This window comes from Salmo salar, chromosome 13, assembly GCF_965601325.2.
Source record: "Salmo salar chromosome 13, fSalSal1, whole genome shotgun sequence".
Lineage (NCBI taxonomy): Eukaryota > Metazoa > Chordata > Actinopteri > Salmoniformes > Salmonidae > Salmo > Salmo salar.
In genome coordinates, this window is record NC_138303.1 from 88,981,135 (window position 1) to 89,001,708 (window position 20,574).

A 20,574-nucleotide genomic window follows, 5' to 3' on the forward strand; every position below is an offset into this window, starting at 1 on the left:
CTAATAACTACAAGTATTATCTTAATTACATAACATCTACGACTAATTACAAGGAGATAGAGGAGAGTAAGAGAGCGAGAGAGAGGGGAAGAGAATGTGACAGAGAAAGGAGAGAGGAAAAAGCCAGAAAAAGAGAGAACGACAAAGAAGAGCATAGACCACTACACTGGTATCAAAGACAGCACTCTGTTACAAGTTCATCGTTTAGTTTTTTTACACACTATTGAAATATATGGATGATCAACAAAAGATTGTATGTGGTGACAGGGAAGGGAATGGAAAGAGAGAAATCGATGGATGCACAGTACATTTTAATAATATCATATTACAATTAGTAACCACAAAAATATCAATAAAATCCCCTGATTCAAAATTGAAATCAGTGAAGAAGAATCTTTTTCTTTTTTTAAAGTTTTGTATTTCTTTTTTCCTTTTACATTTGAACATTACAATGGTTCTCTTCTGTTTTCTCATTTAAATTATTACTTGATCATATCTCCACATCATTCAAAAGCATCCAGCATTTTTCTTCACCTGGTTGTTCTGAACCAAAGAGCTAATGAAATGAAACATCAGGTGAAATGAATTATCAAATACATTTGCAGCAGGAAAAGTACATCAGAATATACACCACTCATTCCATCATCATGTTTACAAATCTTACTGCACTTTAAAGCATGTCGTTAAATGTCTCTATAATTGAGTAAAACCTGTCCCTACACATACTGTGTAAGACATTAGCGCAGCAGCTATGGTTACCAGGATGAATAATTTATTCAGTGTCTTCTATTGGCTGGATCTAAAATAGCATCAATATTTTAGATTAGAAGTTGGCTTACACAATACAATGAAATCCAAAGACATGACCACAACACATTGGTAGTAATTAATCAGTTAATTGCTATTTGCCAAGCTGTTTGTGTATGCCTATTCTAGAGAGGAGCAACATCCAATAATCCTTCATACTTCACCCCAGAGACAGGACCATTTTAAATAGCCAACATATACATGTGCAAATAGGAAATGGCCTGTTCTTTCTTTACTGCTCACAGTGCAATGATTTATACATTTTTTTCCATTCAATGTTTTAATCTATTTGCCACTAAAATAAATGAAACCTCTCAACAATTCCAAGGTATAACTCACAGGGCTGAGGTATGGTATCAAAATGTTTGCCTTCCTAATTCATTCAAAAGAGAACTGATGGAGTCCCAAACTTAAGAGGAACAAGCAGGAGGAAACAAACAACAAACAACAAGTTGAGTTTTTCTCTCAGGAGTATAAAAGTGTCTGGATGCGCAGAGTACTGTAAAATGCTTAGGCTCAAGTTCTATTCTTCAACACTAAGTACAGTGTGCTTTGGATTAAATGATCACTCAAATAATATTGATCTCTTAAATAACACTTGGTTAGACAAAAGATACCAATGATCTTCTATCCATTTTAAAACTGTGCGCTGAACTCACCACTTGTAAATGCACTGGTTTGACACTTGTAAAGTTATTCAGCTTGAGTATTTACAGAGCAAGCCATCAGTGTTGAAATAAGTTGTGTCCATCACTGGGGTAGTCACTGTCTCTGAGCAGTAAAGGATAATAGTATTTGTTTAGAGCTTTTTTTTCTATTCACACGCTAGAACATTTCACCATCACAAAAATATGCTATTCTCTCATCGAGTTGGTTATATGCAATGACTGGAATAGTATTTACAGTTACATTTCTTTTTCTTAAGTCTTTGAATTCACAATGTATTTATATGAAATGTTTTATAGTATACATATTTTTTTCTAAACAACAAAAACAACACTTGTAAAAAAGGACCATAAAAATATTGGAGTCCTCTTTGTATTGCCCAAAAATAGGTAATTATGGTTAACAATGAGACGTCACAATAATTAAAAACAGCTACTAAGATTTATTAGTTAGTTACCCTCTCGATTTTCATTTGAAATGAAATGGATGTTTTTTTCCAAGACTTTCCACTTTGGATTTCTTTTATGTGCAAAAAGACACCTAAAGCTCTGATATTTTTTGATTAAACGAATTGGTACCAAATGTGAACACATTACTTCGTACATTCTCGACTATGACCCCCGAAGAGAGAAGCAAACCATTTACATACACTACAAGAGAAAATCAAAAAATGACACAAATAATTAGGATCAAACCAAAATGCCTCTCTGTAAAGCTAATCAAACAACTAATAAAAGGAAGGAAAAAAAGTGAATGAAATCGTCAAGAAATGTCATAACAAAGCAAGTTGTCAGGTTACAGGTTTGGATTATGGTACAGCAGTTTTCTTTTCTTTCTGAGATGATTTTTTTTTTGAAATTATTTTTTGATGTGGTTCCACCATTTCTCCTGGGTGATGCTGTAGTGCTTGAAGTTGGATGACATCACCTGTACACAGAGCCAATTAGAAGGTTCGGTCTGTCTTCCCTTGACCACCAGATAGACTCTGCTGAATAACACAGATGCATTGGAACAATTAGGAGCATGTACATTTCAATAGCACAAAACATGAGTACCTAAGCTTCACCATAACCTAGCGTACTAAGAAAACAACATGAGCCTCGTATAACAATACGTTGTTTGCTACTATACTAACAATATGCGTGAGTCAGTGAGGCATAAACAGTATATACACACAACCACACGCACGAGAGACCACAACTGCATTCTACTATAGTGAGGTCATCACCAGCACAGCTATCAGGAACTCATTCTCCCAGAATTCCAGTTTACACAGACTGCATTTATTACTGTTGCTTTCTCTTGCCTCATGCACTTTGAACAGCATCAGAGTTAAGGAGGGTGCTAATTGAGTGTGTTCAATTATATTACTGAGTTTCATAACTGGAACATTGGCTATTACCTTCAGATGAGTCCCTAACCAACAACGTCAACCACAGACAATAGGCATTACACTGAATTGACATGTCATGTACGTGCTTTATTTGACACATTGGCCTGAGTGATGCATTGTATGTAGACAGACCAGGCTTCAAAAGTGTTAAGTCCCTAACATGTTTTGAAATATTTGGGGGGGGCAGTAAGGACAAAATACTAGTTGCCTTGCACGTTTCCGTCCCAGATTACAAACTGTACTGTACAGTAAAAGTGAATGGAGAACAAACCCAATCATCTGCCATTAATGCAAACCAGAGAAAGCAACAGTACACAGTCAATTAATCCAAGAACATCATTATTGTTATTCCATTTATGTAGGCCTATAGGATTAGTGGATACAGTCAATCAGGGAGGACAAGTTCCACAACCAAAGCTTAATCATGTTGTTTTGTAAAAGCATGAACTTGTAGTAATTTGCCATTGCATGCATTTAGCTTATTAGACATATTAAAAAAGCATGTTTCTGTTTCTGTACCTGTACAAGTTTGTAGGATGGTGAGGTGAAATAGAGGGTTACTGTATGTATTGTAGGATGTTTGTAGGATGGTGAGTTTGTAGGATGGTGAGGTGAAATAGAGGGTTACTGTATGTATTGTAGGATGTTTGTAGGATGGTGAGTTTGTAGGATGGTGAGGTGAAATAGAGGGTTACTGTATGTATTGTAGGATGTTTGTAGGATGGTGAGTTTGTAGGATGGTGAGGTGAAATAGAGGGTTACTGTATGTATTGTAGGATGTTTGTAGGATGGTGAGTTTGTAGGATGGTGAGGTGAAATAGAGGGTTACTGTATGTATTGTAGGATGTTTGTAGGATGGTGAGTTTGTAGGATGGTGAGGTGAAATAGAGGGTTACTGTATGTATTTTAACAGAAGAAAGGAGAGGTGGAATTGGAGTAACAGAGTAGAGGTAAATCTACAGAAAAGACTGCTAAACAATATAAATGGAATATAATACCTCCAATAAGATGGCAACCGAACACCTGTTCAATGGTATCCATTTGTAAAAGCTGTCGCAATCAACGGGCCCTAAAAGTATACAGTTAGTACCTTTGTCAGTATGCATTTCAAGGAAAAAAAGAGTGAGTACATTGTATTGTATCCATTTTGTTCCGCTAGCATGAATGGGTATTCTCTGTTCCTGTTCATCATTTTGATCACTAAAGCAACAGACAATCATCATAAATCAAATCTGTGTTTTATTCTTAGAGGGAAGAACCTGTCCCTTGTAGCATTTTACAGATTCCAGTGTGCTCCGTCTTACTCAGTGAGTGTGTTTATACTGTTATTCATTGATCTTCAAAACCCCACAACTACAGGAGGTCAATTCCACAGGGTGACGGAATGTTCACATCTTCTAAATGATTCAGTTCATTCTAATGAGCAGATGGAAGAGAGCTTGAACTGAGTAAAAAGCTACAAGGGTGATTGAAAGAAAATATGTCAAATGTATCATTAGGAAAATAGAGACAAAACAGAGGGAGCGCTTGAGAAGAGGGTGAATAGAGGCAAATTCAAGTGCAATGCGTTTTGAAGAGAAGAACTACAATCCCTCAACACAGTAAAGGCCATAGGGGCCAGCCCAGCCAACTACTGCACAGGGCCTAAGGACCTGTGAGGGACATAACATTTCACTTTTTACATACGTATACTCATTCATGCCAACATAAACAATATTAATCAATTAAAAATCAATTCATGCAAAAGCTACTTAGCATCGTCATACAAAATCTTCCATAATGATCAACCCGTTCTGCAGCGTCTCCCCATTGTGTTCGAAGTCATTCTGCATAATGCCAATCAACCACATTGTCTGAACCATATCAGTGAACTGACACAGCATTCTTAGAGAACAGAAACAACAGAACATCAATGAGTCTTTTCTTTTAACTGAGCCAGTTATCTAGCTTCTCATCTGTCTATTGTGTCTGGGACAAGTTAAGGAAGTGTCGGTTTAAATAAACGCTTCAATGAAACACACAAAAAAAGATCTAAAATGTTCATTAGCCATTCATTCTCTTTGTCATCTTGTTCAACTCAAATTCAAGGGGACAAATGAGCATGAGCCCAATCTATTATTGGTTATGACACAGGAACTGTTCTAGCATTGACATCGTCATTGACATCGTCTGACATCTCTCTAGTCAGTGCTATGACACCAAACTAGGACATCGTGTGGCAGGTCAAAGTGACTGAAGTCATCCATGAGGTTGTAACCTGTCAAGTTCCAATATGTGATCATTTTGGCTGCATGTAACACAGAAATTAATTTAAAAACTGCATTTTAGTTCTGAATCATTTCCCTTCTTAATGTTGTGGATAGAGACTTCATCTGCCTGCACACCGAAGGTTGCCACGGCGATTCAACGGTTCATTTCACTCTGTTCGAATCATTGAGTCATTTTAAGGTGGATTAGGTTGAGTGGAATTTAGTACAAGTGAAGTAGAAATGAAAAACACATTCCACAACCCTTTTTTCTTGTGTAAAAAAAGTATATCTGCATCAAATATATCATATCTCCCTTCAAATGTACTGTCAAAATACAATTTAACATTGTTAAAGGGCCTTCTTTTCATCAGTGTTTAGACAATGAAAATACTCTCATCTTCACAACAAAAGTTGAATCCCATGTGCAATACTATCAATCCAAATTGATTGAAAGCACTGTCAACCTTTATCTGGGTCAGCTAGACTATGGATACAAACGGCAAAGGTTAAAACAAAAGAACCCAAAACAATGGGCGCAAGCAGGCAATTTAAAACATCCATTCTAACAGTGTTTTAAAAGAATTTTCTGCAATTAATCTTGTTCAATGGGCCTACATTCCTTTTATACTTTCATGATTACTGTTTTAAGTCCTAAGTCTTTCTGAAGCAGTTTATTCCCAGAGAATACGTCCAAAACTAAAATCCAGAAAACAACTCCTGACATTTCCTCTCTCTTTCTGACTGGTGTAAACTAGGAGACACTAACAAGCTGGTGTCAGGTTGAACAAGTTCACAGTGTTTAAAAAGACAGGTGACTGGCAGCGAGGGATACAAACTCAAGAGAATGCAGAAACTTTGGCAGTGCCAATTTAGCAGAGACATTTCAGTAACAAGATTTAACATTGAGCAAATGAAATGGTTTCATAGTGTGTGTGTAAGTGAACTTCAGTCCTTCAGTAAATTCTATAACAAACATGCTCTTTCTTCCTAAATTGAGACTGACAAAGATTCAACCAATCAGACGTGACACAGCTGACAACCAATAAGGAAAGCTGTGCTCTGCCAGAAAAAATGCCAATTAAATGTATTTTTCTGCAACGTTGTGCTTTTGATGGGATATCATGTTTCAGTTTCACTTGATAGATACAATGTTGGCAATTTGCTAATTCCCTCTAATTATAACAGTCTCTTCCTCAATTGTTTTCTGCATTGTTTTATTTTTTATAAAAGTCTGATATTGTTGACAGGACAAAACACCAGCCCTGTGATCTTCACCAACTGATTGATTCAGTCAAATCTCATTCGATCTTTTTAAAAGTTTGATTTACACAATACGTCATACACCTCTGAAGTGTAGTTAGTGGTGAACCCAGTCACAAGTAGAGGGAGTGCAGTATGCATTGCCTCCTTGTAACACTAACACACACATACATTATGTACAGTGCATTCGGAAAGTATTCAGACCCCTTCACTTTTTCCAAATTATGTTACGTTACAGCCTTATTTAATGGATTAAATAAAAAATAATCATAATCAATCTACATGCAATACCCCATAATGACAAAGGGAAAACAGGGTTTTAGATTTTTTTGCTAATTTATACAAAATAAAAAACAGAAATACCTTATTCAGACCCTTTGCAATGAGAATCGAAATTGAGCTCAGGTGCATCCTGTTTCCATCGGTGAAGCACGGTGGTGGCAGCATCATGCTGTGGGGATGTTTTTTAGCGGCAGGGACAGGGAGACTAGTCAGGATCGAGGGAAAGATGAATGGAGCAAAGTACAGAGAGATCCTTAATGAAAACCTTCTCCAGAACACTCAGGACCTCAGACTGAGGCGAAGTTTCACCTTCCAACAGCACAACGATCCTAAGCATACAGCCAAGATAATGCAGGAGTGGCTTCGGGACAAGTCTCTGAATGTCCTTGAGTGGCCCAGCCAGAGCCCGGACTTGAACCCGATCGAACATCTCTGGAGAAACCTGAAAACGTTCCCCATCCAACCTGACAGAACTTGAGAGGATCTGCAGAGAAGAATGGGATAAACTCCCCAAATACAGGTGTGCCAAGCTTGTAATGTCATACTCAAGAAGACTCAATGTTGTAATCGCTGCCAAAGATGCTTCAACAAAGTACTGAGTAAAGGGTCTGAGTACTTATGTAAATGTCATATTTCAGTAAAAAAGAAAAAAGAAAAATCTAAAAAACAGTTTTTACTTTGTCATTATGGGTTATTGTGTGTGGATTGATAAGGGAAATATATATTTTTAATCAATTTTAGAATAAGGCTGTAACGTAATAAAATGTGGAAAAAGTCAAGGTGTCAGAATACTTTTCAAATGCACTGTATAAGGACAGCAGTCTAATCGGCTAGACCAGGGGTGTCAAACTCATTCCATGGAGGGCTTATTGTCTGCTGGTTTTAGTTTTTTCCTTTCAATTAAGACCTAGACAACCAGGTGAGGGGAGTTCCTTACTAATCAGTGACCCTCATTCATCAATCAAGTACAAGGGTGGAGCGAAAATCCACAGGCACTCGGCCCATCGTGGAATGAGATTGACACGTTCGCGCTAGACAGACAGACAAACAGAACGGTCAGTGAACAGAGACGGAGTACTGTACTCACTGCGATACTGTGGCCGAAGCCGGCGCCAGCCTGGGGGCTAGCAGCACTGATGTAGTTAGCCACATTAGAGTCCTGGCCTCCAGGGCCGTACAGGTCGGCTACAGGCCCTGGGCTGTTGGCACCTGGGAAGCCTCCAGGACGAGCTGGGTTTCCCCCTGTACATAGAGCACAGCAGGGGGGGCAACAATTCAGTTCCACCGCGGTCCTTCACAGAGCACAGGTGATAACTTACATGTAGCTAGTTCATTCTGAGTCATTCTTCCACAATATAGACATTCACATCCAAGAATACATTACTGAACTCATATGTCTGGGAAGAGACTATAATTAAACATAACACATATTAGTGAGTAATTGGAAATGCCATTTGAGGCCTGTTTGCACGTGAACTGCATTCATTTTGTTGGGGATTGACAGAAGAAATGTTGCAGGCTTGAGGCGGCAAGAGCAATGTAAAAGATGAATCCAGTATGATATTCTAGAGATATCTACATGCTACGTATACTATACAGTGATAACACTCACACCACAATCATGCACAATAGAAACTGTAAGCAGACCACCAGAGATACTTGGACCATGCTACCAACTATTAAGGTGTAGTTATGTATGTTGTGGACAAGTGTTCATTTTAATGAAGTTATTGGTAATTATTATAATATTCAAGAGGTGCCATATAGTTAAGGGGGCAGCTTAGTTGCTTTGGATTCTATACTCATGCAGGTATAACATCAGTTGATGTTTTTTTATTTGCCCAATTAGACAAAAACCTGATTGGACAAAACATTCCAAATGGCCAATCATTGCATCTTATCTACATACAATATCTATCTATTCCATAGATATTTGGCCTAGCCATTTCCTGACTTCAGGATTTCAGTAAACTGCAGAAAGAGTTCTGATTATGTTTGTTAAAAATTCCACTCCAGCAAGAAAGCAAAGGACACAAGTGTTCTACAGACAGAGGAGATATAAACCGTGGGAAATATAGAAAATATAAAAGCTTGCCCTGAGGTTATCCACAGGTACACAATGTGGAGATGTAAAAGAACCGCTCTGTGTGACCTCTAACCTATGCCCCGTGGCTAGGAGAGGGTCTGACTAATAAAAAGGCCTTTTGAAAACCCAGACGCCCAGCGATGGCCAATAACACTGGCGATATAAAACTAAGCCGGGGGGGGGGGGGGGGGGAGAGAGAAGGCACAGTGATGTCTTAAAACAGTATAACTGCTACACCACTTCAATCTCCTCCGCTGTCAGATTCACATAACCCTCCATCTCACCGCCATTGAGAAATAAACCATGAAAATAAATGCAGAAATTAAATTATAAGGAAAAGAGAAACACTCTGTGGAGTTCTGAGGCTCTTGACTGTGGCATATCTCCTACAAAAATGGAAAGTTGATCTGTAGGCTATGTGTTTGGAGTTTAATATAGAAATATATACATGATGCTAGATTTTGAGCTCATGAGGCTAATAAGATCTGTACTGTACAGGGATGCCTTGCATGGCACTTCAAAAACAAGCTTTAGATGCTATTGAACATGCAAAACACACACCCTTATCAGATGCTATAGTCCTTCAGAAGTTGTGGCACATCACTTTATCTATACTAACTCTGTGAGGAGCACAAAGTCCCTCCTACAGTGGGTTTCTTCCTAAATGTAAAATGAGAACTTGTCCCAGAGCATAGAGATCTACTGAGGGATCCATTCCTATGGCTGGCCTCACGGCTCTGGTCTGTATGGAACAACACTTAATAGACTTGCTTATTAAGCAATTACGGCTATTTTCAGTTTAAACGGTAATCCTAATTTCTTATAATTACTGGATTCTATTGAACGGCGCACAGCACCGCACCTCAATGGGAAACAGGATTTATGCTTTTCCTTAAACCTTGGGGCTACATGGCCTCAGTCATTAAGTTTAATAGCAAAACATGAGTTACACATATTGGGGTTGACTGGTGGCTTAGTGGCGCCCATGCTAATTTAACGAGCCAGCCTTTGATTACACGGCATTTTTAAAGACACAGGTGACTCATCTATTCCGCACCAACTCCACTCGCTGGGGTCTTATTCATGTCACTTTGTATGTTGTTTCTGCTCTGACAAAGTGTTTGTGTGGATAAGGGAGAAAGGTGCTGATACAAATGTAATTCTATGCCTACCCTGCTTTCCTATTTTCAGCAAAAATAACATGAACTCTGAAAAAGTAGGTTCAACAAAAAAGCAAACCTGGTGATATTTGTAGATACGACTGTGTCTGTGAGACTGGGGTGGGTAGATATGAACAAACATTCCCCAGAAAAACACATCATTGGGGCTTAAGTATCTGAGCAATGACAAAGCAGGAGGTCAATAGGATGATGTTTATCCACTGTAGTATCATACAGCTATGCTTCATGTCCTGTAATTGGGTCTTAATAACTGAAGCAGTTTGTAGACTGTAGTTTGACTGGTGTGATCACGTCTATTGAGTTGCACTTTAAAATACATCAATGTATTCACAGTCTGAAAGCACTTGGGGCTACAGAGGAAGCATTCTCTCTCAGGTAAACAGGGGTGGAGGTGGTTTACAATTAACATTCGCCATGAAAGCATTTCTATTCAGACTGGCAGTTACAATTTTCTCATTTCCTCGTGGCTGGGCGTCTGTCTCAGCTTCCCTACCTTTACCCACAGGGCATCATTAGAAAACCAGGAGGAGCCATTCACAATGGCCCTTTACCAAATGAGGAAAGACACAAAACACTTCCTCTTCGACAGCCAAGCACAGAAAAAAAGAGTCAACACACTATACAATTCCCCACATTCAGCACCTTGGCGTTTAGATGTAGACCCTCTTTTCTCTACAGCTGTGTGTGTAATCAAAGCCCACTTATCACCACTGTGTGTAAATGGAGAAGTGGCTGTAGGCCTGCAGTCCTGCCATCTTCCTGTGAAGCCCTAGGACACAGACAGACAGTGGAGTGCTCAAACCTGAAGGGATCCATCCCAATGAGTCATGCAGACAGACAAATCTCCACCCAGAATGGGCCGGCCTCCAAACCAGGAGATCTGTGTAATCCTCGCTGTAAAGCACGGGGCCTAAAGATGTCTTTTCCTGTCTGCTGCCAAAGCCAATGAGGCAGGACTAGTGAGGAGTACAGGGATGGACTGCGGGGGGCCTCAACACCTGCCGCTGCCTGCTGGTCACCACTCCTCCACTCCACTCCTCCATTGGTACAATAGAGTAGGACTCTACAGAGCAGTGACGGCACCATTAGTCAGTCTGGTTGGGTCATCATCATCAGCAGACATCATTACTGTCTCTAGTCTACATGGCCATTTCATCTGGACGGGAGGATAACATCTGGTCAGGAGAGAGCCACACCAGTAGTCAAACTCACTTTAGGAAGTCTAGCATATTTTCAGTGACATCATCTGTTTTCACTGTTAGTAAGATTGTTTTGAAGAGCGATACAACAAGAACATACAGTGAGTCCAGCATATATATCTACTGTGGATCAGATCAACAGCACCAAATCACATCTACAGCTCTCTGCCTGACATCCCTGGAGCTGGGGTCAATAAGGAACACTTCTCATAACGTTTTCCTCTCAACATGGTTGTTCTCATGTACACTTACTCCTCAAAATATGAAATGTAATTTAGTGAAATTACATGTTTTATCAGGAACAAACCTATGACCAAACGAATAGCACATGCTGACCCTGAATGTGGTTTAAAATGAGGGTAATCAATTGAAATTAAATTGTTATAGCTACGTATTTTCTGTAGAGAAAATGGCATAGAAACACAATTGTTTTCCACTGAATTATTAGATGCAACATATAGTTTTCACTATGTAAAGAACACAACCTTGGGAAAGACACACCAAATTGCAAAGGTAAATGTCAGCGCTTCTGCAAAAAGCACACACTGATATCATACTGAAACATGCCACTTGTAATGTAATAGCTAAATGATGCATATGACTGCACTAGGATGTAATGTTACTATAATCTATGCACAAAACATGTCTTCTGATTGCCTAGTTGTTCGCAGAACAATTATCCATCACTCAATAATTTACAATACACTCTCACTGACTAACCCTTTCACTGACTAACCCTTTCACCGACTAACCCTTTCACCGACTAACCCTTTCACTGACTAACCCTTTCATTGACTAACCCTTTCACTGACTAACCCTTTCATTGACTAACCCTTTCACTGACTAACCCTTTCACTGACTAACCCTTTCACTGACTAACCCTTTCATTGACTAACCCTTTCACTGACTAACCCTTTCACTGACTAACCCTTTCACTGACTAACCCTTTCATTGACTAACCCTTTCACTGACTAACCCTTTCATTGACTAACCCTTTCACTCTCCCAGTCAGTCAGTCTTTCACTCTCATTCAAATGTTGAAATCGAAAAGGTTCAAATGTCCAGGTGGTTGAATTGGGTAGATGGGGACATAAGCGAAGTAAATGAGAGCTTTCTCACAGAGGACAGAGGAGATTGTAGTCCAGTCCCCTACCTCCCATGCTCTGTGTATGGAGGAAAACATACAAGTCCTCCCCTTGGAGCAAGCAGGGGCATGGAACAAACTTCACAAATAAACTAAAAGTTACATTGAAAATCAAAAAGAAGGAATAAACATGCAATGCATTGCTGGCAAGACGTTCATCCTTTTCGCATGTATTTCTTTCCCCCTCAAAGACCAAAAAAAAAAGTCAACCAAAAAACTGCATAGATCATCTGTATGGAGGAAACTTCATGAGTCAAACTGAACAGTCCAGACGGTGGATGAGAGAGATGCACATACAAACCTGGGCTCTTAAACTGATCCGGGCTGTGCAGGTGCTGGAGGGGGGAGTTGCAGGCGGAGGTGGCATGCTCACTGTGCAGCATCTGAGCCGCCTGGGGCCCCAGGGAGCCATAGTCCGCAAAGGAGCAGGGCGCCCCCCTCTGGTCACTGGGCGCAGAGTAAAACCCGTAATCGTGAAAGCCTGAGAGGTACAGTATAGGTTGGGGAGGGGGAGGGGAAGGTACTCCATCATTGTGGAAAACGTTTGGTTTCATTGTTTCACAGTAGTCAATGTCCAGACTCATAAGCATGGCATGGTGGTTGGTGTGTGACACTACTTATGAGGGGTTCATTTGGCTGAGATACATTGTGTCCTCTCCCTGCTCTCCCTCCCCAGCAGATCCTGCTGCCAGTCTGAGTGTCTGAAGTGTAGGAGTCTGTCGGAACCAGGGTAACGCATCATCCCTCTATAGGGAACCCAACCTCTTACTGGAATTACATGGTTGACTGTCTAAGATAATAGGATTGTTGACTGTCTAAGATAATAGGATTGTTGACTGTCTAAGATAATAGGATTGTTGACTGTCTAAGATAATAGGATTGTTGACTGTCTAAGATAATAGGATTGTTGACTGTCTAAGATAATAGGATTGTTGACTGTCTAAGATAATAGGATTGTTGACTGTCTAAGATAATAGGATGTTTGACTGTGTAAGGTAATAGGATTGTTAACTGGCTAGTAACAATCATAAGACAAACAGTGAACTAGGAGCTTTCTGAGGTAGTAGACTGGCTGTCTCTAAATCCTATACATGAATCAATCTAACCTGATTCCCTCACATTGTCCTGCAATTCAGAGAGAGGGATGAAATTGGAGAATCATTAAAAACACAGGTCAATACAGCTTTAATTTGACGACTACAATGCTTACTGGACATATCTGATGTAAACACTCATCATTCAACGGGAGGAAAATGTAGAATGCGTACAAATCAATAATTAATTTCATGCCTCTGATTTTGAACCACTACTACTACATATTGAGGTCTATGCATGTGACATTTTCTTTGGGTTGGATAACAAAGAGACACATTCATGTTTACTGACCATTAACAAAAGGCAGGGCTCCAAAACACTCCACACTTATTGGACCATTCAAATGTGGCCCTCATTCAACACAGATGGAGGATTATCAACGCTTCAGAAATCGTCATTCAGCAATAAGACGTGCTGACATTTACTGCTTGTCCTCTTAATCTGAGACAAGCTGCTCTTATAAAGAGAGCCATTAAAGGCAATTGTTCCCTCTCGCACCTCTTCAATATGGGGAGTTAATCCACTCAAGGAAAAGCTGAGATTGGCGTCAGCGGCTCTTTTCATGGCAGGTCTCCCTGCTGTGTGCTTGTTTTTTATTTCAGTCTCCAACTGAAGAGGCGATCAAAGCCGTGCCACACCTAGACCGCCATAATGAGCTTGTCAGCAGCTGCCAAATGGAATCTAAACACCAGGCGTGTTCCTTAGCCGGCGCTTTAGGGCCTCACAGTTTCACCGCGCTACTCGGGCTCCATTCCCACTTCTTAAATAATGGGCTCCTGAAATGGCAGACTTCCAGTCATGTACAGTAAACCCTGAGACGTGGAACAAAGCTCCATAACGCAATAACCCCTTTACATCTCTCTTAAGCAACTGCTACGGAAAACCGATCAGTCTTTACCAATGAGGAAAATGATGACAACTCAGAGAAGGGCAACGTTAATGGGAAGATAAAGGAATGAATGAGTGAATGGGTCGATGCAGGAATAAAAAAGATTGATAAAACCGTACTTTCACCTACAGTTGAAGTCAGAAGTTTACATACACTTAGGTTGGAGTCATTAAAACTAATTTTTCAACCACTCCACAAATTCCTTGTTAACAAACTATAGTTTTGGCAAGTCGGTTAGGACATCTACTTTGTGCATGACATAAGTCATTTTCCCAACAATTGTTTACAGACAGGTTATTTCACTTATAATTCACTGTATCACAATTCCAGTGGGTCAGAAGTTTACATACACTAAGTTGACTGTGCCTTTAAACAGCTTGGAAAATTCCAGAAAATGATGTCATGGCTTTAGAAGCTTCTGTTAGGGTAATTGACATAATTTGAGTCAATAGGAGGTGTACCTGTGGATGCATTTCAAGGCCTACCTTCAAACTCAGTGCCTCTTTGCATGACATCATGGGAAAATCAAAAGAAATCAGCCAAGACCTCAGAAAAAAAATTGTAGACCTCCACTAGTCTGGTTCATCCTTGGGAGCAAAAAAGGGGGACCCTTGCAAGCCGAAGAACACCATCCCAACCGTGAAGCACGGGGGTGGCAGCATCATGTTGTGGGGGTGCTTTGCTGCAGGAGGGACTGGTGCACTTCACAAAATAGATGGCATCATGAGGTAGGACAATTATGTGGATATACTGAAGCAACATCTCAAGACATCAGTCAGGAAGTTAAAGCTTGATCGCAAATGGGTCTTCCAAATGGACAATGACCCCAAGCATACTTTCAAAGTTGTGGCAAAATGGCTTAAGGACAACAAAGTCAAGGTATTGGAGTGGCCATCACAAAGCCCTGACCTCAATCCTATAGAAAATGTGTGGGCAGAACTCAAAAAGCATGTGCGAGCAATGAGGCATAAAAACCTGATTCAGTTACACCAGCTCTGTCAGGAGGAATAGGCCAAAATTCACCCAACTTATTGTGGGAAGCTTGTGGAAGGCTACCCGAAACATTTGACCCAAGTTAACCAATTTAAAAGGCAATGCTACCAAATACTAATTGAGTGTATGTAAACTTCTGACCCACTGGGAATGTGATGAAAGAAATAAAAGCTGAAATAAATCATTCTCTCTACTATTATTCTTACATTTCACATTCTTAAAATAAAGTGGTGATTGTAACTGACCTAAGACAGATCCTTTTTTACTAGGATTAAATGTCAGGGATTGTGAAAAACTGAGTAAATGTATTTGGCTAAGGTGTATGTAAACTTCCGACTTCAACTGTAAATCTTTCTAACCCAAGACAAGTCTTCCCAAACACGTCTAGAAATGAGAGAATGTCAAGGAGCTGTTATGACTCCAGTGGTGTCAGACAGAGCTGTCTCCTCTCAGTGTGATAGAGAGGATATGACAGGACCCAGGGACAGGTGCTGAGTCACCAGTGATCTGCACTCAACCCTCAGTCCATCTCTGTATCTCAGGTTTGGAGGCTGCCTGGCTGGCTGCTGTCTGTCTTTCTGTATATCTGTCTGTATATCTGTCTGTCTGTCTGTGCCCGACTGTCACACGTGTGGCCATTCAGCATTCTGCACGTGCTCCAGTGACATTAAATCCAGCTGCACCTCCTCTGTACCCCACACCACAGCCATGCCACTAACCACAGAGCCAGTACTCCCAGGCAGGGACGGTCTCTTACGCTTATCAACGACCTGGGAGACACTCCCTCTGCAGCACGGGAATGAGGACGGGCCAGGTTGAATTATGGACGAGGGCATTTGACAGGGTCACTGCTTTTCTCTGAAGGATGTGCTCTCTTCCGGGACTGGGAAAAAAGGATAAGGGACCAAATTTCCTGAGTGTTCCACCTCCTTATCTTCACCCCTGCCCACCATCCTCCTTTCTTCTGCCTGTGCTATGGAATGCCGCCTTCAGGCGACTTTCACAGGAGATATGCATTCAGCCCAGCTTTAATCGTTAAGGACACCAGGAGAAAACTAGGGACACTTGTGTTTAATCCGTTTGTGACATCCACGCTAATAGCTGTCCGTCCTTGAGTTTCCGAGGTGGTTTTCCCATGCTCATCTCTAATTAGACAAGCTTCCTCTGCTTCCTCTCCTCTTCCTAATTAGATCTTTAACAACAAACAAGCAGCGACCTTTACAAAGGCCTTGCCACAATCTCCCCCATTAGTTAAACGGCTGAGAGGTGCTAGGCTGAGGGAGGGGAGGGAGGGGGAGGCCCTGCTTTGTCCCTGGCCCAGCCACACCACCCGTGCCATATCCGTATGGTACCGGCTGCCAGGCCCCCGACAATGGCAGCTTCCTGTTGCAATCTGCATAATTCCGCCAATTCCAGGATAGCGGGAACGACAGGACACGAAGACGACATCCACAGACACAACAAATACACATGGCGGCTTTGTTTGCGCTGACACGGACAATTAGTCCTCAGCTGCTGGCATGAGGCCTCTCACTGCCGGGAGGGTCTTATCTAATAAAGCCAGGCAAAATTACTTTTATTGTTCAGGTAGATTGCTTCTAATGATAGTGCCACCAGTGGGAGAGGATATGAATAAAATTAGGCTCACTGAAAACACTCCCTTCTATGGACCAAAGCTGCCATCTGGGAGAGGCAGAATAGCTTGATTATCTTCCCCAACTAATTTTCTTTTCAGAGCAAACAAATGATTTAAGCTACTTTCACTTGGGCGAAGGTGAGAAACAGAACGAGAGTGAAGAAAAGTGGCTGAACATCAAAGATGTAGAAATAATGGCTTTCCTTTGATCATCCTAACAGACATATGTTTTTTACCAAGCTGTTAGAGAGGGCCTAATTCTCCCATTTCTCTACACTAGCGCATTTCTGTTGGGGGATGGACGGGGGCTTGTATATGTGTGTATGCATACAATCCCTGTGGTGCTTTGGAATAAAGCTCATTATAAACTACTGTACTGTATTTCTATATTAAAGGAACATCTGGTCCAATCAATGGAACTACCACAAATGAATAATAATAAACCAGGATGGAATATCATATCGCACAATGACTTTTTTCTTAGAATAGAACACAATACTGCATGTCTCTCTGACCACTTTAACATGCAAGGAGCATTCACATATTACCTAGACCCTTTCTCAGTTTTTGGTCTGTAGATAATAAATGCATTGTGGCTATCAGTACTCACCAGTGTGGAACATAAAAATGTACATTCTGATTGAGGTGACTGAGGACAGAAACGGTGCCATAAAACAATGCTTTACAGACAGTCACAGCACTGAAAGCCTTCTACAATAACAGTACGTGACTATTCAACTGCGGAGGACACTGTGCTCCAGTGTAATACGTCTTTCCTTGGTCTTTCATGGTTAGTTAAAGGTGGATGCTCAGACACCTGTGCACTACCTCAGAGATGTGCACTAGAACCCTATACTGAGGAGTTTAAACTGGACATGGGGTCAGTGGAGGGGACACGCACACGCACGCGCGCGCACACACACACACACACACACACACACACACACACACACACACACACACACACACACACACACACCACACACACACACACACACACACACACACACACACACACACACACACACACACACACAGATCATCATCTCTGTAGAGTGATGTCTCAGGTAGGCTGGGCAATAGGCCCCCTCAGCTGCAGCAGCATCACTGATCATATCTGTTATGAGCCTGAGAGCATCCCATTATTAATATTCACACCATCTAACTGGAACAATGGCCCCTTCTTTGGACTTTCTTTTTCTCCCCACACTGGTCTAATTGGATGTAATTACTCATCTACAAAACAAATTAGCAGGTTGAGGTTGCCTTGGCGACCAGATCAGGCAGCCCAGCAGTGCGAATCGTTCGTCGAGCTCCATTTATACTGATAATTATCCCTCTCTTCTCCCTCCCTCTTTGCCACTGGCCAGGGGCTGCTGGGGTGGGAGTGGGCAGCTCTCGTCGGCCAGCTCAGAACTTACTGCCCAGGGTTGGAGAGGCTGCATCTCTCATAGCATACTGCCTTCACGAGGGTGGCTTTCTTCAAGTAGATATATGCTCCTGTGTCATTTACACTTTGCCAGATGACTGCCTCTAAGGAGTGATTCTAAACCACTGCCTTGAAACTTGCTACTTTACTCATCTCTTTGGAGAAAACAGACAAAGAAGCCCATCATGTTCATGGTAAAACGTAGGGGATATTTCCTCAACCACTTTAGAGAGAGGACGAGGTGTTTAAGAGTGCACAAGTCTGTGATTATCCTGACACTGAATTCCCCAAAATACACACACACGCACACATTAATACACACACACACACACACACACACACACACACACACACACACACACACACACACACACACACACACACACACACACCACACACACACACACACACACACGCTGTCACTGGCGCCACACACACACACACACAAACACACACATTAATACACACACACACACCGTCACTGGCGCACACACGCACGCACACACACACACGCACACACGCACACACACACACAGTCACTGGCGCGCGCACACACACACACGCTGTCACTGGCGCACACACACACACACACATTAATACACACGCACACACCGTCACTGGCGCACACACGCACGCACACACACACACGCACACACACACGCACACCGTCACACACACACACACACACACACACACACACACACACACACACACACACACACACACACACACACACACACACACACACACACACACACACACACACAGTCACTGGCGCACACACACACACACACATTAATACACACGCACACACCGTCACTGGCGCACACACGCACGCACACACACACAAGCACACACACACACGCACACCGTCACACACACACACACCGTCACACACACACACACACACACACACACACACACACACACACACACACACACACACACACACACACACACACACACACACACACACACACACACACACACACACACACACCTAGAGCAATGTTTGCTCCCAATCATCCCTCCCTCTCCCCTGCCCCCTTTGAATTCCTTGGAGGCTATAAGCACACATCACACCACAGAGGATGTCAATATACCTGTCATACGGCTTCCCAAATTAGCTTTGAATTTCACAGCAACTGTAATTAGCTACTTTATTTCCATCGATGCCATTTTAAAAATAAAAAACTGCTGCTTTCTGGGCTGCTGAGACTAGCTTTCACTTTCCATTTGAAATAGTATTTTCTGACTGAATGGGTGACTAATTAACAGCACTAGACCCCCTTTTCAAAGACAGCAGCATTTCATAAATAATACATATTTAATGTCTTGTCATTTTATGCTCAGAGAGGCTTGGCTAATGAATTTTAACAGATGATTTATTCCTGCATTTGCTAGCCCATACACAGGCCTTTGTTCTCCTTTAGCCTTTCATTCTTTCTCTCTTTCTTCCTCTCGCAATCCATTTTCAAACACTGATAGCTTCCAAAAGTGCCTCATCACAGGAAAATAACCGTTTTTAATGTTGTCTGATAGTGAATGACAGGTGTCTAATCAGCCATGTGACAATGTGGTGTGTGACTGGGCTACTTTCCCTTCTGCAGGTGTGAGTCAGGAGATCTATTGACCACTAGAACAGTTCTGGTCCGATACTGTCCTTCTAACAACACAACGTTCACATTTTGACCAGGGTTTTGGTTAGTGTTAATGAGTGTTTATGAGTGACTAGTGATTTATAAGGTATAGTTATTCATATTCATAAGTTGCTCCAACTTCCACTGAAACCAAAGTGAGTGAGGCAATGACTCAAGCCTGCCTGAAGCCCATTGGGAGAGGCTCAGCATGGATCAACCGCCAGGGGCTTCTCCCCAGTGACCCCTGAACATCTGCCAGCCACAGCTGTGTGAGCAACTGCACTGGGACAGGACAGGAGCAGGCGAGAAGGGGACAGGGACGCCTTGCCATCCCCAAAGTGTCACATCTTCTCCCTGGGCTCCAGTCAAACTGGGGGAAAACACTGTCACATGGATTGGTTTGGCATGCTATACCCAGGACATGTGATGCTCTTCTGGGCTCGTCGCTGAGCTAAGCGGAGCAGCATCTGGGGCAAACGGACGGACCTGAGCACCCGTGGGGCCCGGGGAGCCAGATTAATTTAGCCCAGCGAACGCAGCCAATCCCAGACTCCTCTGGGGCACTTCCCAGGATCACAGAGCTTGTTGGGAGGAAATGGATAATGATCTCAGATAATGTGTCAAA

General features: G+C 41.8%; 1 protein-coding gene across 14 annotated transcripts in view; it reads right to left on the reverse strand.

Moving 5' to 3' along the window:
* Window positions 1-294: 294 nt before the first annotated feature.
* msi2h (RNA-binding protein Musashi homolog 2) overlaps window positions 295-20,574 on the reverse strand; it is a 360,285-nt gene continuing 340,005 nt past the window's right edge. For 5 of the 14 annotated variants that reach the window (XM_014137427.3, XM_014137419.3, XM_014137423.3 and 2 more), the window contains 3 exons: window positions 12,569-12,748; window positions 7,745-7,899; window positions 295-2,461 (listed from right to left, as the gene is read on the reverse strand). In XM_014137427.3, the coding sequence (XP_013992902.1) occupies window positions 2,417-2,461; window positions 7,745-7,899; window positions 12,569-12,748 (380 nt within the window). In that variant the 3' untranslated portion in view covers window positions 295-2,416. 14 annotated transcript variants of the gene reach the window in all.